General features: G+C 46.3%; 1 protein-coding gene across 1 annotated transcript; it reads left to right on the top strand.

Annotated features, from left to right (window-relative positions):
* Nucleotides 1-1,111: 1,111 nt before the first annotated feature.
* On the top strand, nt 1,112-4,517 carry LOC125507568 (uncharacterized). The gene is made up of 10 exons (XM_048672110.2): nt 1,112-1,243; nt 1,326-1,652; nt 1,771-1,914; nt 2,077-2,160; nt 2,256-2,293; nt 2,397-2,438; nt 2,633-2,680; nt 3,293-3,382; nt 3,945-4,013; nt 4,174-4,517. The coding sequence occupies exons 2-10, from the start codon at nt 1,351-1,353 to the stop codon at nt 4,230-4,232; spliced, it is 876 nt and encodes a 291-aa protein (XP_048528067.2). The 5' UTR covers nt 1,112-1,243; nt 1,326-1,350; the 3' UTR covers nt 4,233-4,517.
* The last annotated feature ends 11,954 nt before the right edge of the window (nt 4,518-16,471 follow it).

Below are 16,471 nucleotides of genomic sequence, written 5' to 3'. Positions count from 1 at the left end.
TAAGAGCATCCCTAGCAGACCCCTTAAGGCCTCGACCCTTAAACCACGGATAAGGGCAGAGAAAAACGCGTTTAAAGTCCGAAATCGGCTGCAGCCGGATAGAGCCCGCAAACCTGAGCGGTAAAAGACCCGAAACTCAGGGGCGGCGACGGCAACGTCGTCATCGAGGTAGTTCTTGCCGGCGCAATCGGGGGAGGTGTTGGCGGGGTAGCTCTTCCGGCAAGCTTCTTGCATTTTACACCCGAAACCTTCGCTTTCTTCGCCGGCGCGGGCCGGACCGGATTCTCGGCGGGGGCTGCAGGAGCGCCGCCCTGGACGACGACGTTGCCCTGCCACTTGCGGGGTGGTGCGGTGGAGCCTTGAATGGCCACGGGCACAACATGGCCGACGACGAGATTTGCTGGAGGGGTTGGCGCGTGGATGACTTTCACGGTGACAGGCGATGATTGGGAGGCTTCCATGGCGGCAGAGGGAAGCCGATGAAGGTGCTCCGGAGCGGGCGGAGGGAGGTTGTTGGTGGCGGAGGGAAGGGGAAGCGGGAACTATCGCACGGAAATGTCCCTCCCACCAAATCTCACAGCCGATAGGGGTCGGCCTCCCACCCCGTGTATCTAAAGGTCGACGGCAAAGATTTGCCCCGCCCCGCAATCCTTTTTTAGAGACCGCGGGTCGACACAGTGTTTGATCAGGCCACTTTTTTTTTGCCCGAAAGCCTAAACGGGCGGTTATTTTGCGGGTCGGCGTGTTAGAGATGCTCTAAGGGTGATGGCGTCGGGACGTTTTCAAAGACATAGAGGGACATTTTCGAAAACATTGCACATGGGTTTGGGCGGGGTGGGGTGCGGGTTCCCGTGATGAGGCTGCCTCCTCTTATATGGAATGAGATCCAGTGCCTTGCTCGATGAACAGTACGGTGACTGGCCCCTCTCTCCACACCATCCTAGCCAGAATCAACGGTCAGATCTACATGAACAGTGTTCGGTCTACAGCGTACAGTGTTGTGCGCTACAGTATTCGATTGGAGCCTCCCCACACACCCACCCCAAATCCCCAGCCCCAGCCCGCCGCCGGCACGATGGATTCGTCGTTGGGGAGCCACGTCAGACGTCACGGTCATCCCCGATTGGGTGGGCGACTTGGGCGAGTCCGTCGGCCCCGTCGACTACGGCTGCGTGCGCCGGTGCCGTCACCGCCGGCTCGCCACCTACCTCTGGCTCCACGGCTTCCGCGACGCCCTGCGAGGGTACGTGCATCCCCACCCCCTCCGTCCTCCTAAACTGCTTCGCCCTCTCCATTCTCCGAATCAATCAATCAATCACCCGCAGGTTGCTCAACGAGACAGACGCGTACATGAGCGTCATCCACCTGTCGCGGCTGGTGCGGCAGGGCCTCTGGGACGACGCCATCGCCTACGTCTCCCGCTTCCTCCGCCCGGTATCGCACCCGCAGAGCGACGAGGCACAGGTGCTCCTCCACTTCCTCAAGCACCACGCCCCCTTCGCCAGCATGGTCGCCGGCGTGCCCGACCGCAACCTCACCTACTTCAACCGCAAGTACAACACACGGTACCTCAAGCACGACCACTCCGTCTCCCACGACGCCCTCCGGATCCGCTCCATCGTCCTCTCCATTCTCCACTTGGAACAAGTCAGGTAGCAGCACTAGCTAGATGATCACATCTTCAGTTCAGTTCCTGCCTGCCTGTCCATTCCTGCAATTTTTCCTCTTTATTATGTCTCTCGACTTTAATCTGTACCACTGTTTCATCAGGTCCTCCCTGGACTGGGAGCGCGTTCGCTGGAAGGCCTCTCAAATCGTCAAACACTTGGCTTACAAGGCTCCTGAGTTGAAAGGCCTGGTCATATTGCCGGGCGGCTCAACGATGCCACACGATGTACTTCCCATCGGATTCAGGTGATTCCGGCTCCATTAGTTTGCTTGTCCATGTTCACTTGATCCACTCCATTCTAGGCAATGTGTAAAACGGGTCTGCCAATTTCATTGCAACTAACTTTGATACAATTAATAAAAATAAATAAGTCTCTCATTGATTTCCCTGAAATTTTGTTTGCCTAGGTATCGTCGGAGGCGCCACGTCAAGGAACAAGACCTGCCACGACCTAAAACACTGGCCAAGATCTTCCTTAGGACCAAGAAGAGGTAAAAATATGACCTTGAAACATGGCAAATTCATTCTGCTCTTGCTGGCTCTTTCTTGACCAACTCAACTCATGCAGATGCTCCATGTTTTGCAGGCTGCCTTCGTCAACTCGCAGTCACGACATAAACAGGGGTACAGTGCCCTATTTACAAGCATCTTATGATTAAGCAATATACTTCCTTGTAGATTCTATATCTGTGATGCTAAAAGCCATCGTTACTGTTGTTGGTGGCAGGATTGACAGACAAGACAAGGAAGTGGCACGCAGATCTTATTGGTAACACCATCCTCTGCTCTTGTGTCCTTGTCTTGTTTACTTTGCACTTTACACATCTATAGCTTGCTCGACTTATTGTCAATCCAGATATATTTGGCAGCAAGCCGTGAGGCCCTTTGATTTTACTATTTCGAAAAACCTCTCGGATCATGCATGTATATGCATATAAACTGATCAACTTGTGTCATCTTCAGATGAAAGCTTGCAAGCTGGTCTGGAACTTCAATCAAGTGGGAAGGAAGGTAACCTTGGCTTAGTACAGTCATTTTTGTCATTATCTCCACTGCTTATATGTGCTCCTTACTAGCTCTCTAATAGGCTGAATCCTTTTGGCACACATCTGCACAATAACGTTTCCTTCCCTTCCAATTTTAGAATCAGTTAAAAAAATAGAGTCACACTTCACATCATATGTTGGAGACCATAGCCCTATTGGTTAATTATATGCCAAATTAGAATGAATTAATTCTTGGTGCACTTTTTTTACTACTGTGCCTCATTTCCATATTTGTATCAGTGCGCCATTTCTATATTTGTTGCTTCCAAAGTGATTCCCGATGTTTATGCTTTAGATATTCCTATGCTGTGGCCTATGTGGCTATGTGGCCATTATCTATGACCCATTGCAACACATATGTTTTGAACGATGCACGGTAGAAATACGTTTCCTTTTGCGTTTGCATTCTTTCGTTCTATGGTCACTTGTTTGCCATTTTGTGTCTGCTTTTGTGCATGGTAAATTCAGAACCACTATCCCGATCTGGCTTGATGATGTTATTTTTTGCAGTTTATTACTTTATTATACTGCCTGGCTGCTTAATTACTACCAGTTCTGATTGTTGAATGCCTTGCAGGTGTTCCTGGTGCTCCAGTGTTGAACACCATGTCTGGTACCGCAACACATCTTACTAAAAATTCTGGGGCCTCGTCGTTGACAAATGCAGGTAATTTTGTTGACCACCCTCAGTCATTCTCAAACCTCCATTTGCGTCACAACTTATCCCTGAATTGTTTGTTTCTAGCGATCACCAAATGCATGTCATTGCTGCCTGGTAGTTTAGATGTCCCAAAATAATCATTCATATGCCACTTAGGATTCCTTTAATATTTTTTAATACTATTTATGGCTTCCTCCAAAAAGTATATCAACCATAAATAATAACCACCCTGCAAAAAAATCATATTTAATAACCAAGGTTCCTTTGAAAATATATTGGCCAAAGTTTTAGTTGAATCATAGAAGAAGTTGGTTCAACTAGCCTGTAATACCTTTGTAGTGCTAAGTTTTGTTCCACTTCCAGGCCTTACAGTTTGGTTCATATGTGCATTGCTTGCCCTTATTTATTACTATAGGGGCTATCTCTAAAAGATCTGTGGTACTATGGGAACACTTTCCCCTGGAGTTTTCCGTTCTGTCATTCTTTTGTTGTTTGCTTGATGTTGTTCTTTGCACTTGGTCAGCTCCTGGCTTTCTGCTGCCAATTCTAACTGCCAGATTTGTTGCAGGTGCAAACTATGTCAGCATCTTTACAACATGTGCGGAAGTATCTAGTATCTCATCGGTCACAAATCCAGGTAAATAAGTTGACCGCCCATTTCTCACACATAAACACACTTCCACAGTTAATTCCTGAAGTATTAATTGTAGAGAACGTCAACAATCAAGCTTTGACAGTCTGCACTTCGCCGGTACTTTGTTACCTGCTAGCGTTTCTAACTACCGAACTTGTTGCAGGTGCTCTTGCTGCTTCAGTCTCGCAGACAGTGCTCAGAACACTGGAATCGCATCAGTGACAAATGCAGCTAAACTAGTTGAACACCACCAGTTGTTTTTATACCAGGAAGAAACTCCATTTTGCTTCAGTTGATCCCTGATATTGTTGTCAGAAAACAACAAATATATAGTCAAGTGTCTGCTTGCATTGTAAATATAACATGTGATATCCGTATTTTAATTTCATTTGTTCAGTTACAGAGGTGGCCTTGCTACCTTTACCTGCCTTTTTGCCACTTGTTTCCTGTGGAAATATAGCTTATGGATATTGTGGAAGATATCTCTTTATGAGTCTGCATTTGTTAGCTACTTGCCTACTTCTTTGTTCCTTTTGTTTTTTTTTTGCATATGTTATATCCATGATAGTTTGAGGACTACGTTTGCATTGCGGAGGCTAACCATTCATGTTTACACTTTGTGTAAGCGCTGGCTTTTACAGTGACGTGTTCCTGAAAACCCTTGTTTCTCATGACAAACTAATAAAAGTCGGGCTCCTTCCTTTTAATTTTGCACATGCCTCTGTTGTCACCTTTTGTGTTGAAATGATCATTGTTAAGAAAGCATGGATCATACATAATATTTGAGTCAAGTTCCTTAAGGATATTATCTGTTGGGCACACACAAGTAAGCATTTGAGTCCAGAAGCTTCCGGTCTCAGAAAGAATCGGTGGACGGAACAGAAAACTTTCTAGCAGGATCCTAAACTAAAGAATGCAAGGAACAAGTGGGGCTTTTGGGAGCAACGCCTTAAGATACCGAGTGAAGAAACTGAGCGTGGTTAATTAAATGTGCAATAATATACTAATAATAATAAATAAATGTAGGGGTGAAATTCAAATTGATTTTGCGCACACCTTTGGTAGGTTGAAATAGGGGTTATTCCCATGTTATACCAGAATAAAATCAAACACGAGCGCAAGTTATGGCGATTTCTCAAGATGCTCGTGAATGAAATGGCCAAACTTGTTCAGTTTTTTCCCGGATGAATTAACTAAGTAAGTTGGACACTATACATATGTGTGTTGGGTGCAGTTGGTAAAGAGGAAGGAAGGAGGATTTGTGTTCTTATGTGGAGTTTTATGTATGTTGATGTGCAGGCATCTGAAGCTGGAGGGCATGCATATGGATGGAGTCTAGGCTAGTCAGGCTGGGGTGGTGTATCCTTGTGGACTTGTTGATTGAAGATGGAGAGAGAGACGCTTTTAGGAGTTGCTCTAATTTGTTGCTTAGGTCTTGACAGTGATGAGTTATATGTCCGAAAATCAGCGGCAAATGTATGCATGCATGTGATATATGATGAAGTATATAAAATGTATGTCTGGATAAATAGATATGTTATTTGTTTCTTTGGGATTAACTGAACAATTATTCCTCCCTGATGGCAACAAGATTCAATCAATTTTTTTTTGGAGAAGTATTCATTCAATAATTGGATGACTACATTTGACGATGAAGAAATCAGATTTGTATCTTATTTTGTCGTGCGCCTCTTCCTATAAGCCCAGACCCACTATCACTATCGAGCAAGGTCCATGAAAAGTGCCTGCAGCTACAAAGCCCCATGGCTCTTGGTATTTGAAATTTTTGGAAAACATACTTCCTTGCTCAAACATATCTTAAAACAAATACGTGAATACATACACACATCCCTATGGCATGGTAAAAATCTGGAAAGGAAATACTTTTGTATTTTCTATTTTGGGAAATACAAAAAACGGGAAATTTCTGACAGAAATGGCACCGTTTTTCTCCTATATACTGGCAGAAATTTGTTTTTTATAGCCCAAAGCAACACCAGATTTCTGCCAAAACTTGCCACGGGTATGCGGAAAAATTTCACATTGTGTTTGAAACTTGAAAAACACGAATTTCAAAATGTTCAAATATCGAGAGCACCGGAGCTCGTGGGCTAGCAGCATATGTGTATTTTTCTTTAGTGCAATATTTATTGTTGTTGTTGTTGTTGTTGTAAATAATGCACTTTTATTTAAGCTGTAGTCGCACACACTAGAGAAAACACCTTCTACTCTTTAAATTAAATAAATTAAACAGAAAAAATGCGTTGGGCTTGGATGGATATTCGGCTCCAACATGGGCCTGGGCTGGCGGGCGGCGGCCCAGGAGGGAGAGGGCATGGATCCGCCAGCCACTGCGGTGTTGGTGTATAAACCCCAATTCCCACTCCTGCCTGCGTCTTTCTTCCTCCTCCCTCCGCTCCGCTCCGCTTCTCCGCCGGAGCACAGCAGGTTGGCTTCTCCCCACAGGCTCCTTCCCTCCTCCGCCCCCCTCCCCCTCCTAACCCCTGCCTCCCTGCAGCAGAGCAGGTCGACTCGTCATGGATCTGCCCGCGCCCGCGCATGGAGTCGGAGGCGGAGGAGGCCACGGCGCCGACGAGGAAGACGACCATCCCATTGACGAAAGGTACCTCCTTTTTAAGTTATGATGACTCCCGCACGCTCCCCTGTACCGCCGGGGCCAAATCTGCGTGTCTAGGAGGGTCTCAGCCCCCTCTTGCTGGTCGAGCATGGCCTCCGCGTTCGCCGTACGTCACACCGCCCTGGGGGCACCCGAATCGTCCCCTAGGGTGGCGCGGCGGCGGGATGGAGGGCCCTTGCCACGCGCACCGGGCGCTGACCGACCTTCCTTTGCTCATGGTTTTGCTCCCTCGCTACATCTTGATGGATCCGGCCGGCGGCGTTTCTGGTTTTGCTCGCCAACATATTTCCACGCCGACCTCTCTCTCAATTTCCTAGTCGTTTTTGTTTGTCTCCAGGTTTGATCCCAACAGCTTTCTGGTCGACTATGAGGAGGAACATATGGAATACATCCTCGCGGAGCAACCGTAAGTTGTAAATCCCCGAATCTACTTATGTAGTATGGTTTGATCCCAAGAGGACAGCTTGATTGCGCGTGAACATGCTCTGCTTCTTGTAGATCATGCTCTGGTTCCTGTAGATCATGCTCTGGTTTGTCAATTTGATGAATTGGTTGCTTCTCCGTAGATGGATCTTTGCTGATGCATGGTTCCTTTTGCTCCCTTAACTGGCTGCAGCAGCTTGATGGATCCGGGGGTGCTTCCCGTTGATTATGATGGTGAGGAGGAGGAGATGTTGGCTGATCCTAACCAGCAGCACCAGTGAGTCTCCAAAGCTGGCTCTTTTTTTTGTCTCCAATGTTTTGTGCCGGCCTCAAGGGGATCATGCTCTGGTTATTTAAGTGGATGAAACTGATTCTCCGTAGATGCATTGGTACAGTACTGCTCATGCATGCATGTAACCTCCATCGATCGGCTGTGCCAACATTGCTATACAAGCTAGCTATAGCGGCAGCAGTGTTATCTCCCTATTTCTCTATATACTTATATTGTATGTTGCAATTGATTCGCATGCATTGTTATTCATAGATTCAGTCAGCAATGCTGAATCCACTCATCTATTGTTTTGTTTTTTGTTTTGTAAATGTGTAGGATGTTTGCTCATGGGGTGTATAATGTGGCTGACGTTAATAACTTCATTGAAACGAATCAGTGGAACCTGCTGGAGCAACACATCGCCAATGCGATGCCAAGATCTCAGGACAATGTCCACCCATCTCTGATTCATCCTACGCCCTTCATTACCATATGGAGGCGTCAGGTTTGGCTTTGAGACACACATATATGCAATAGATTACCTAGTTATTTTCTTTCTCTCAAATTTATTCCTGCTGATTTGGTCTACAGCTGATGGATCTAATTAATGGAGGGAGGTACGAGGACTCAGCGCGGATCTTTGTTGAGAAGATTTTGCCGCTCAAAGCTGTTGTTACCGCCTATGCTGATACTGGTAAGCTGTCTGAGGAGATAGCCAAGATTGAGACAAGTGTGGGATCGAGAACCAGGTATACAAACTTGTTTCCTTGCTTTCCTCTTCAGCCAGCTAGCCATGCATGCATGTGAGATACTCTTATGTTGGAGTACTAACCAAGACGTGTGTATATGCATGTGAATCCAGCTTTGCTCATGCCCACTGCGGGACGGAGCTTATGATGAAGCTTATCAACGACTATATGCGGCTTTATCTGCCAAATGTCATTGGGTATGTACACGTACATTACACTCGTAACCGATGATTGCATCTACTCCCTCCGTTCCTAAATATTTGTCTTTCTAGACATTTCAATAAGTGACTACATACGGAACAAAATGAGTGAATCTACACTCTAAAATAAGTCTACATTCATTCGTATCTTGTGACCATTTGAAATGCCTAGAAAAACAAATATTTAGGAACGGAGGGAGTACTTACCATGCATGTGCATGTCAATTGCTCCGTATGAGATGCCTCATATATACTCCTGCTCTGCATTTCAGTCACCAGCGCCCGAAAGGGAAGCAGTCTGCTTTGTGGGAATTTGCTCTGAGTTTGGGCGTGCCTGTTCCCGGACTCAAAAGGCACCCACATGTGCGGTGCCTCGTCTGCAGTGTGAAGGAGTACAAGGAGTGCAGGATCGGGGTGGATATGACGGCGCACCTGGAGGAGTGCCCTGGCATGACTCCAGAGGCGCAGCTGCGCTATCGCGATGCGCTCAAGAAAGGTCGTGGCAAGAAGAAGAGGCACGGCGCCAACGCCGTCGACGTCAACGTCTCAAAGGCTCCCAAGCTGACTGCGATCCCTGCAGTTGATCCCCTTCACTTGATTTACCAGAAGGTAAGTGAGTCGATCGATCCGATCATGCTGCAAATTAACTAACTGCTCCAGTGCTCTCCTGTCCTGGACTTGTGTCCTCTCCTCTCTCTGTCCTGTTTCAAACTGAAACATGGATCGATCGCTAACTGAACTGAAGTGCGTGTGCATTGCAGCTGCAAGACGGAAAACAAGTGCTGGATACCATGAGGAGCAATGTCAACTTGGGGATCAATTCGCTTGAAGGAATCCTGGACAACATTGGGGGTCTTGTCGCCTTGGCAATGCAAGGTCAACCTGCTGCACCTCCTCCACAAGCACAAGCGCCAGCGCCTATTCCTGCTCAGGCCATCATTGCTGCAGCCGTGCCACACCAAGCGCCTCCCCCTGCTGCATCCACCCTTCCGGCGCCTGCTGCTGCTCTTCAAGGCGTACCCCAAGAGGCTCCGGTGCCTCCCCCTGCTGCTCTTCAAGGCGCACCCCAAGAGGCTCCGGTGCCTCCTCCTCCTGCTGCTCTTCAAGGCGCACCCCAAGATGCTCCGGTGCCTCCTCCTGCTCTGCAAGGCGCTGTCGTGCCTCCTCTGCCGCCTGCTCCTGCACGTCAAGACGGTGTGCCTGATTACTACTCGCTGTTTGATGGTATCCTTTCCCTTCCCAAGTTGCCGGAGCTGTAGCAGTGCTTCAGTTCAGGCGCCTGTTATGTATATGTACGTGGAGTTTGATTGAGCACACTCATGGATGGTTTCTCGGCTAGCTTTCAACAGAACGTATTCTACCCCTAAACAGCTATTGTCTGCCATTCTGTTCTGCAACTAGAAAGGAACGATGAATATTTCGTGTCTGCTAATTAAGGTCTCCTGGTTGTGGTTGGGCATGCATGAGATCGAGCGAGACCATCATTGTCCAAACTTGTTTTTTTCTCTCTAAATGTTGCATGCATAGCCCTTTTAAGTCGTTCCTCTTTCCTAAATTTTCTCCCACTTCAGTTTGGAATTTTGCTCCTTGGTCGTTCTTTTGCAAAACTTAACTTGAAAATTAAGCATATCATCCGGTTTGACTCGGTATGACCTTTCGTCAAGGCTAAGACCTAAGAGCAACTTCAGTTGATCCCTAAAACCGGTTAGAGGAGAAAATAATAATTCAGTTTACTCCTCTACCGGCTCCTAGCCGAAGAGGAGAAAAATATTTTTACTCCACGACACCACGGGCTCCTATATTTAGTTGGCTGCCCACCTGCTCGAGCAAAAATAGTCGCCTCTTCCCTCAGCCACACCTATCCCATCCCACTCGCATCTACTCTGGCGCCTCCCTTTCTGCCTCCATCGGCCACCACGTGCCACTACCGACCCCTAGTAGGACCCGCCGCGCTCGTCCTCCTCTCGGATTTAGTCCTCTCTTGCCGCCGCCGTCTAAATCGGCAGATCTACGACCCTCGTCGCAGGTGCCAGATTTGACGCATCCATGCCACCGACACCTTCGGGTTTTGGATGGATTCGACAGGGACCGCATCGCGGAGCTCCCACAATGATTCTTCGCCGCATCTTGGTATGTCCTCCTCCTCTCGGCACTCGGATCTCACTCATTGACCGATCACCGGCAGAAGCACATCCGGCCATCGGCTGGGCTCAGCACTAGCCCAGCAGCTCGTCGGCTCCCCGCTGCCGGTCATCAAGTGTGACCACTTTTCCGCAGCTGGTGAGTTTCGAGCACACCGAAATATACCAGATGGGTGTTCTTTATGTACGGTTGTTCTTTAGATTCGTTGCAATTTATAAGTTATACTTTGCTCAGAATTATATGTAGAATGGATGCAAGTTTTGGTATTGCCAAGAAGAGTACATCAATTTATTGATAGCAAGAAATTTTCTAGATGTTTGTGCACTATTTGTTATAGAAGAGACTAGAGACGACACAATATCTAATTGTGCGGAAACAAAGAAGAATAAAAAATGTGCACACACAAGAAGCCAATTGAGAAACCAACAACGTAGACAATAAAGACATAGAGAAACTATTACTCCAACTAGTGAAAGCAGTTATGGAAGTTGGATTTCTATTAAAGTGTGTATTCTTTTCTTGTGGTTTTCTTTGGAGTTGTGCTCTCAGCAAAGAATTGGTGAAAAATGTAACCAAAATGTCGTTTGACAAAATAATAAAGTACTGAAGTTTAATTTGGAGCGGATACTGAAATAATAAAATAATAAAGAATTGTTATCCCTGACTTAAAATATAATGCATTTATAATTAGAACTATTAGCAGGCATTCACGAGTACTAACAAGTTCATTAAAGTAAAAATCCTTATAGAAATAGTTAGTTACCGACCCAATGCAATGTTGAGAAGCCAGCGATATCTACTACTCCCTCCATCTCAAAATAAGTGTCTTAACTTTGTATTAACTTTAGTATAAAGTTGTATTAAATCTGAGACACTTATTTCAAAATGGAGGGAGTATATCACTAAGCTCCGTAGGGTGGGAAGCGCTGAGAATCAATTGAGGCTTCGATTTTGATTTTGCATCACTATTTTGACTTGGTCTTCTCGTGGGGTCGCATGGGGGTATGGGTCAATTCGGTCTGCTGGTAGTGGTTCACAGAGAGGTTACGGTGTGCTCGGTCGCCACATTCCTCTCACCAGTCACCATCGCCCAGATCCAAACCACGACGGATAGCACCAATTTCTCCTTCACCCTCTTCCTCACCCCTTACCTCGCCGGGTAGCGTTGTTGGGCCCTCATCATGGACTACGGTTCATCTATGTCACTGAGCTCCTCGCCTTTATCGTGCCCTCAGACAATGCCGCCGCTAACCACCTCGCTGTCATCTGCGTCAAGCAGAAGTACGAGTCCTCCGAGTCCAGCAAGATGGACGGCGCCATCCAGACCATGCACCCGCGCAAGAACTGGTCCTTCAATGTGATCTCTATGGGTCCTCCGCAGCTTGTACTGGTTGTGTACCCGCCAGTGGAATCCATGCTAGGGGTCTCAGGCCAACTCCTGCGCGCGACCTCATCCCGTCCGCCCCGTTCGTTTGGGGTAAAACGAACAGACCTCACGACCCAGCGCGCGACACCCTGGACCCATCTTGTTCGTTTAGTGTCCGGCCCGACTCATTTCGAGCGCAAACATGCGTCCGACTTGGGTCCAGGCGGACAGCAAACGGACACGCCGCTCATCCACATCGGGGCCGCGTGGCAGGCGGCCACCTACCTCCCATCGCCCAACATAAATATGCACGTGTGGTCGGCCCCACCTATCATCCGCCCAGATGCGTGGTCGGCGTCCTTCTTAAATGGGAAGCCGTGGACCGACCGCAGTCCATGCCCCCACTCCAGTCGTCGCGGCCTCCTCGAAACCCGACACCCAAACCCTAGCTCTCCCTTCCCCTTTCTCGGGCTCGCCGGCCACCGACAACCATGGGGTGGTGGAACACCGGCCGCAAGGGGGCGCGCGACCACGAGGCTGGCTCGTCCTCGGGCCGCCGCCGCCGTGGCGTCAAAGTTGAGCCTGCATCACCCCCACGGCATGGCCCACGGAGGGCCCCCGCGCCTGCCCCATTCACCATCGGCCCTACGGCCGACGGCGAGCGGACCGGCAGTACATCCACGTGGATGTTTGCCGTCGTTATTGGGAGATGAGGACGCCGCTCCCCTAGAGCGATGTTCATCTCCCCAATAACTAGCATCTGTCCAGGGATCGGGTGCCTATCCCGCCGGTCCCGACGAGCGGTCGTGCATGCCGCGAGGAGATCAAATGGTGTCGCCGCCTCCTGCCAGACGACCTCTACTACGACCCTAGGTACGCCGTCGATTCCGACTTGTGGGACACGTGGTTTCAAGATGAGCACGACACGCAGCGCGCGTCCTTCTTTGCCGGCACCTCATCGGGGCCGGGTCGGCCATGTGAGCGGCGCGCGCGTGCTCCAAGCCCTCCCCACGTGCGTGGGCATATGTGATACGTCCATTTTGCATCATGCTTTTATATCGATAATTATTGCATTATGGGTTGTTATTACACATTATGTCACAATACTTATGCCTATTCTCTCTTATTTTATAAGGTTTACATGAAGAGGGAGAATGCCAGCAGCTGGAATTCTGGGCTTAAAAGGGGGAAAATATTAGAGACCTATTATGCGCAACTCCAAAAGTCCTGAAACTCCATGGGAATTATTTTCAGAATATATAAAAAATATTGGGCGAAGAAAGTACCAGAGGGGGGCCACCCACTGCCCCCCTTCCTCGTGGGCCCTCTAGCAGGCCTCTGATGCCCATCTTCTACTATATGAGATCTTTCGTCGAGGAAAAAATCATAAGCTAGCTCACGGGACGAAACGCCGCCACCACGAGGCGGAACCTTGGCGGAACCAATCTAGGGCTCCGGCGGAGCTGTTCTGCTGGGGAAACTTCCCTCCGTGAGGGGGAAATCATCACCATCGTCATCACCATCGATCCTCTCATCGGGAGGGGTCAATCTCCATCAACATCTTCACCAGCACCATCTCATCTCAAACCCTAGTTCATCTCTTGTATCCAATCTTTGTCCCAAAGCCTTAAATTGGTACCCGTGGGTTGCTAGTAGTGTTGATTACTCCTTGTAGTTGATGCTAGTTGGTTTATTCGGTGAAAAATCATATGTTCAGATCCTTTATGCATATTAATACCCCTCTGATTATGAACATGAATATGATTTGTGAGTAGTTACGTTTGTTCCTAAGGACATGGGAGAAATCTTGCTATAAGTAGTCATGTGAATTTGGTATTCATTCAATATTTTGATGAGATGTATGTTGTCTCTCCTCTAGTGGTGTCATGTGAACGCGGACTACATGACACTTCACCATTGTTTGGTCCTATGGGAAGGCATTGGGAAGTAATAAGTAGATGATGGGTTGCTAGAGTGACAGAAGCTTAAACCCTAGTTTATGATTTGCTTCGTAAGGGGCTGATTTGGATCCATATGTTTCCTGCTATGATTAGGTTTACCTTAATACTTATTTTGTAGTTGCGGATGCTTTCAATAGGGGTTAATCATAAGTGGGATGCTTGTCCAAGGAAGGGCAGTACCCAAGCACTGGTCCACCCACATATAAAATTATCAAAGTACCGAACATGAATCATATGAACGTGATTGAAACTAGCTTGACGATAATTCCCATGTGTCCTCGGGAGCGTTTTCCTTTATATAAGAGTTTGTCTAGGCTTGTCCTTTGCTACAAAAAGGATTGGGCCATCTTGCTGCACCTTATTTACTTTTATTACTTGTTACCCGTTACAAATTACCTTATCACAAAACTATCTGTTACCGATAATTTCAGTGCTTGCAAAGAATACCTTGGTGAAAACCGCTTATCATTTCCTTCTGCTCCTCGTTGGGTTCGACACTCTTACTTATCGAAAAGGCTACGATAGATCCCCTACACTTGTGGGTCATCAAGACTCTTTTTTGGCGCCGTTGCCGGGGAGTGAAGCGCCTTTGGTAGGTGGAATTTGGTAAGGAAAAATTCATATAGTGTGCTAAAGTTTACTGTCACTTGTTACTATGGAACATAATCCTTTGAGGGTCTTGTTTGGGGTATCTTCAACCTGACCAGTAGAGCAAAGAGTTGCTCCTCAACCTACTGAACCTATTGAGAATGTTTACTTTGAAATTCCTTCGGGTATGATAGAGAAACTGCTAGCTAATCCTTTTACAGGAGATGGAACATTACATCCCGATTTGCACCTAATCTATGTGGATGAAGTTTGTGGATTATTTAAGCTTGCAGGTATGCCCGAGGATGTTATCAAGAAGAAGGTCTTCCCTTTATCTTTGAAGGGAAAGGCATTGACATGGTTTAGTCTATGTGATGATATGGGATCATGGAACTACAACCGATTGAAATTGGAATTTCATCAAAAGTTTTATCCTATGCATCTTGTTCATCGTGATCGTAATTATATATATAATTTTTGGCCTCGCGAAGGAGAAAGCATCGCTCAAGCTTGGGGAGGCTTAAGTCAATGTTATATTCATTCCCCAATCAGAGCTCTCAAGAGAAATTATTATTCAAAAAATTTATGCTCGGCTTTCTCTCGATAATCGCTCCATGCTCGATACTTCTTGTACTGGTTCTTTTATGATGAAGACTATTGAATTCAAATGGGGTTTATTGGAAAGAATTAAACGCAACTCTGAAGATTGGGATCTCAACGAAGGTAAGGAGTCAGGTATAACGCCTAAGTTTGATTGTGTTAAATCTTTTATGGATACCGATGCTTTTCGTGAATTTAGCACTAAATATCGACTTGACTCTGAGATAGTAGCTTCTTTCTGTGAATCATTTGCTACTCATGTTGATCTCCATAAGGAGAAGTGGTTTAAATATAATCCTCCCATTGAAGTAAAAGTAGTTGCACCTATTAAAGTTGAAGAAAAGACTATCACTTATAATGATTCTATTGTTCCTACTCCTTATATTGAGAAACCACCTTTCCCTGTTAGAATAAAGGATCATGCTAAAGCTTCAACTATGGTTCGTAAGAGTAATACTAGAACACCTACACCCTGTGAGCAAATTAAAGTTGAACCTAGTGTTGCTATGGTTAAAGATCTCTTGGCCGATAATATTGATGGGCATGCTATTTACTTCTGTGATGAAGCTTCTAGAATTTCTAGACCTGATACTAAAAATAAACATAGACCCGTTGTAGGCATGTTAAAATAGGAGATCATTGCTATCATGGCTTATGTGATATGGGTGCTAGTGCAAGTGCAATACCTCATTCCTTATATAAAGAAATTGTGCATGATATTGCACCTGCTAAGATAGAGGAAATTGATGTTACAATTAAGCTTGCCAATAGAGACACTATTTCACCAGTTGGGATTGTTAGAGATGTTGAAGTCTTGTGTGGGAAAGTTAAATATCCTGCTGATTTTCTTATTCTTGGTTCCCCACAAGATGACTTTTGTCCCATTATATTTGATAGACCCTTCTTGAATACTGTTAATGCTAGGATAGATTGCAAAAAGGATGTTGTTACAATTGGTTTGGGGGATATGTCTCATGAGTTTAATTTTGCTAAATTTCGTAGACAACCCCATGATAAAGAATTGCTAGTAAAGATGAAATTATTGGTCTTGCTTCTATTGCCGTGCCTCCTAATGATCCTTTAGAACAATATTTGTTAGACCATGAAAATGATATGTTTATGAATGGAAGAAGGAAATAAATGAAGTATTCTTTAAACAGGGACCTATTTTGAAACATAACTTGCCTGTTAAAATTCTAGGGGATCCTCCTCCACCCAAGGGAGATCCCGTGTTTGAGCTTAAACCTTTACCTGATACTCTTAAATATGCTTCTCTTGATGAGAAAGAGATATATCCTGTTATTATTAGTGCTAACCTTTCAGAGCATGAAGAAATGAAATTATTGAAAACTCTGAAGAAGCATCGTTCTGCTATTGGATATGCTCTTGATGATCTTAAGGGAATTAGTCCCACTCTATGCCAGCACAAAATAAAATCGGAGAAAAACACGAAACCGGTTGTTGATCACCAATGACAGTTAAATCCTAAGACGAAAGAAGTGGTAAGAAAAGAAATACTAAAG

The sequence above is a fragment of the Triticum urartu genome, chromosome 5A (assembly GCF_056163025.1).
Source record: "Triticum urartu cultivar PI428250 chromosome 5A, HENAU_Tu73, whole genome shotgun sequence".
NCBI classification, from domain to species: Eukaryota; Viridiplantae; Streptophyta; class Magnoliopsida; order Poales; family Poaceae; genus Triticum; species Triticum urartu.
Note: the sequence above shows the minus strand (reverse complement) of the source record. Positions and strands in the feature narration are given on the sequence as shown.

Excerpts from the sequence above, each read along its gene's own strand:
- LOC125507568 (XM_048672110.2), top strand. The coding sequence starts at position 1,351 with ATGAGCGTCATCCACCTGTCGCGGCTGGTGCGGCAGGGCCTCTGGGAC. Across the intron at positions 2,294-2,396 it reads CAGTCACGACATAAACAGGG|GATTGACAGACAAGACAAGG; the intron begins GTACAGTGCCCT and ends TGTTGGTGGCAG. Across the intron at positions 3,383-3,944 it reads CTCGTCGTTGACAAATGCAG|GTGCAAACTATGTCAGCATC; the intron begins GTAATTTTGTTG and ends GATTTGTTGCAG.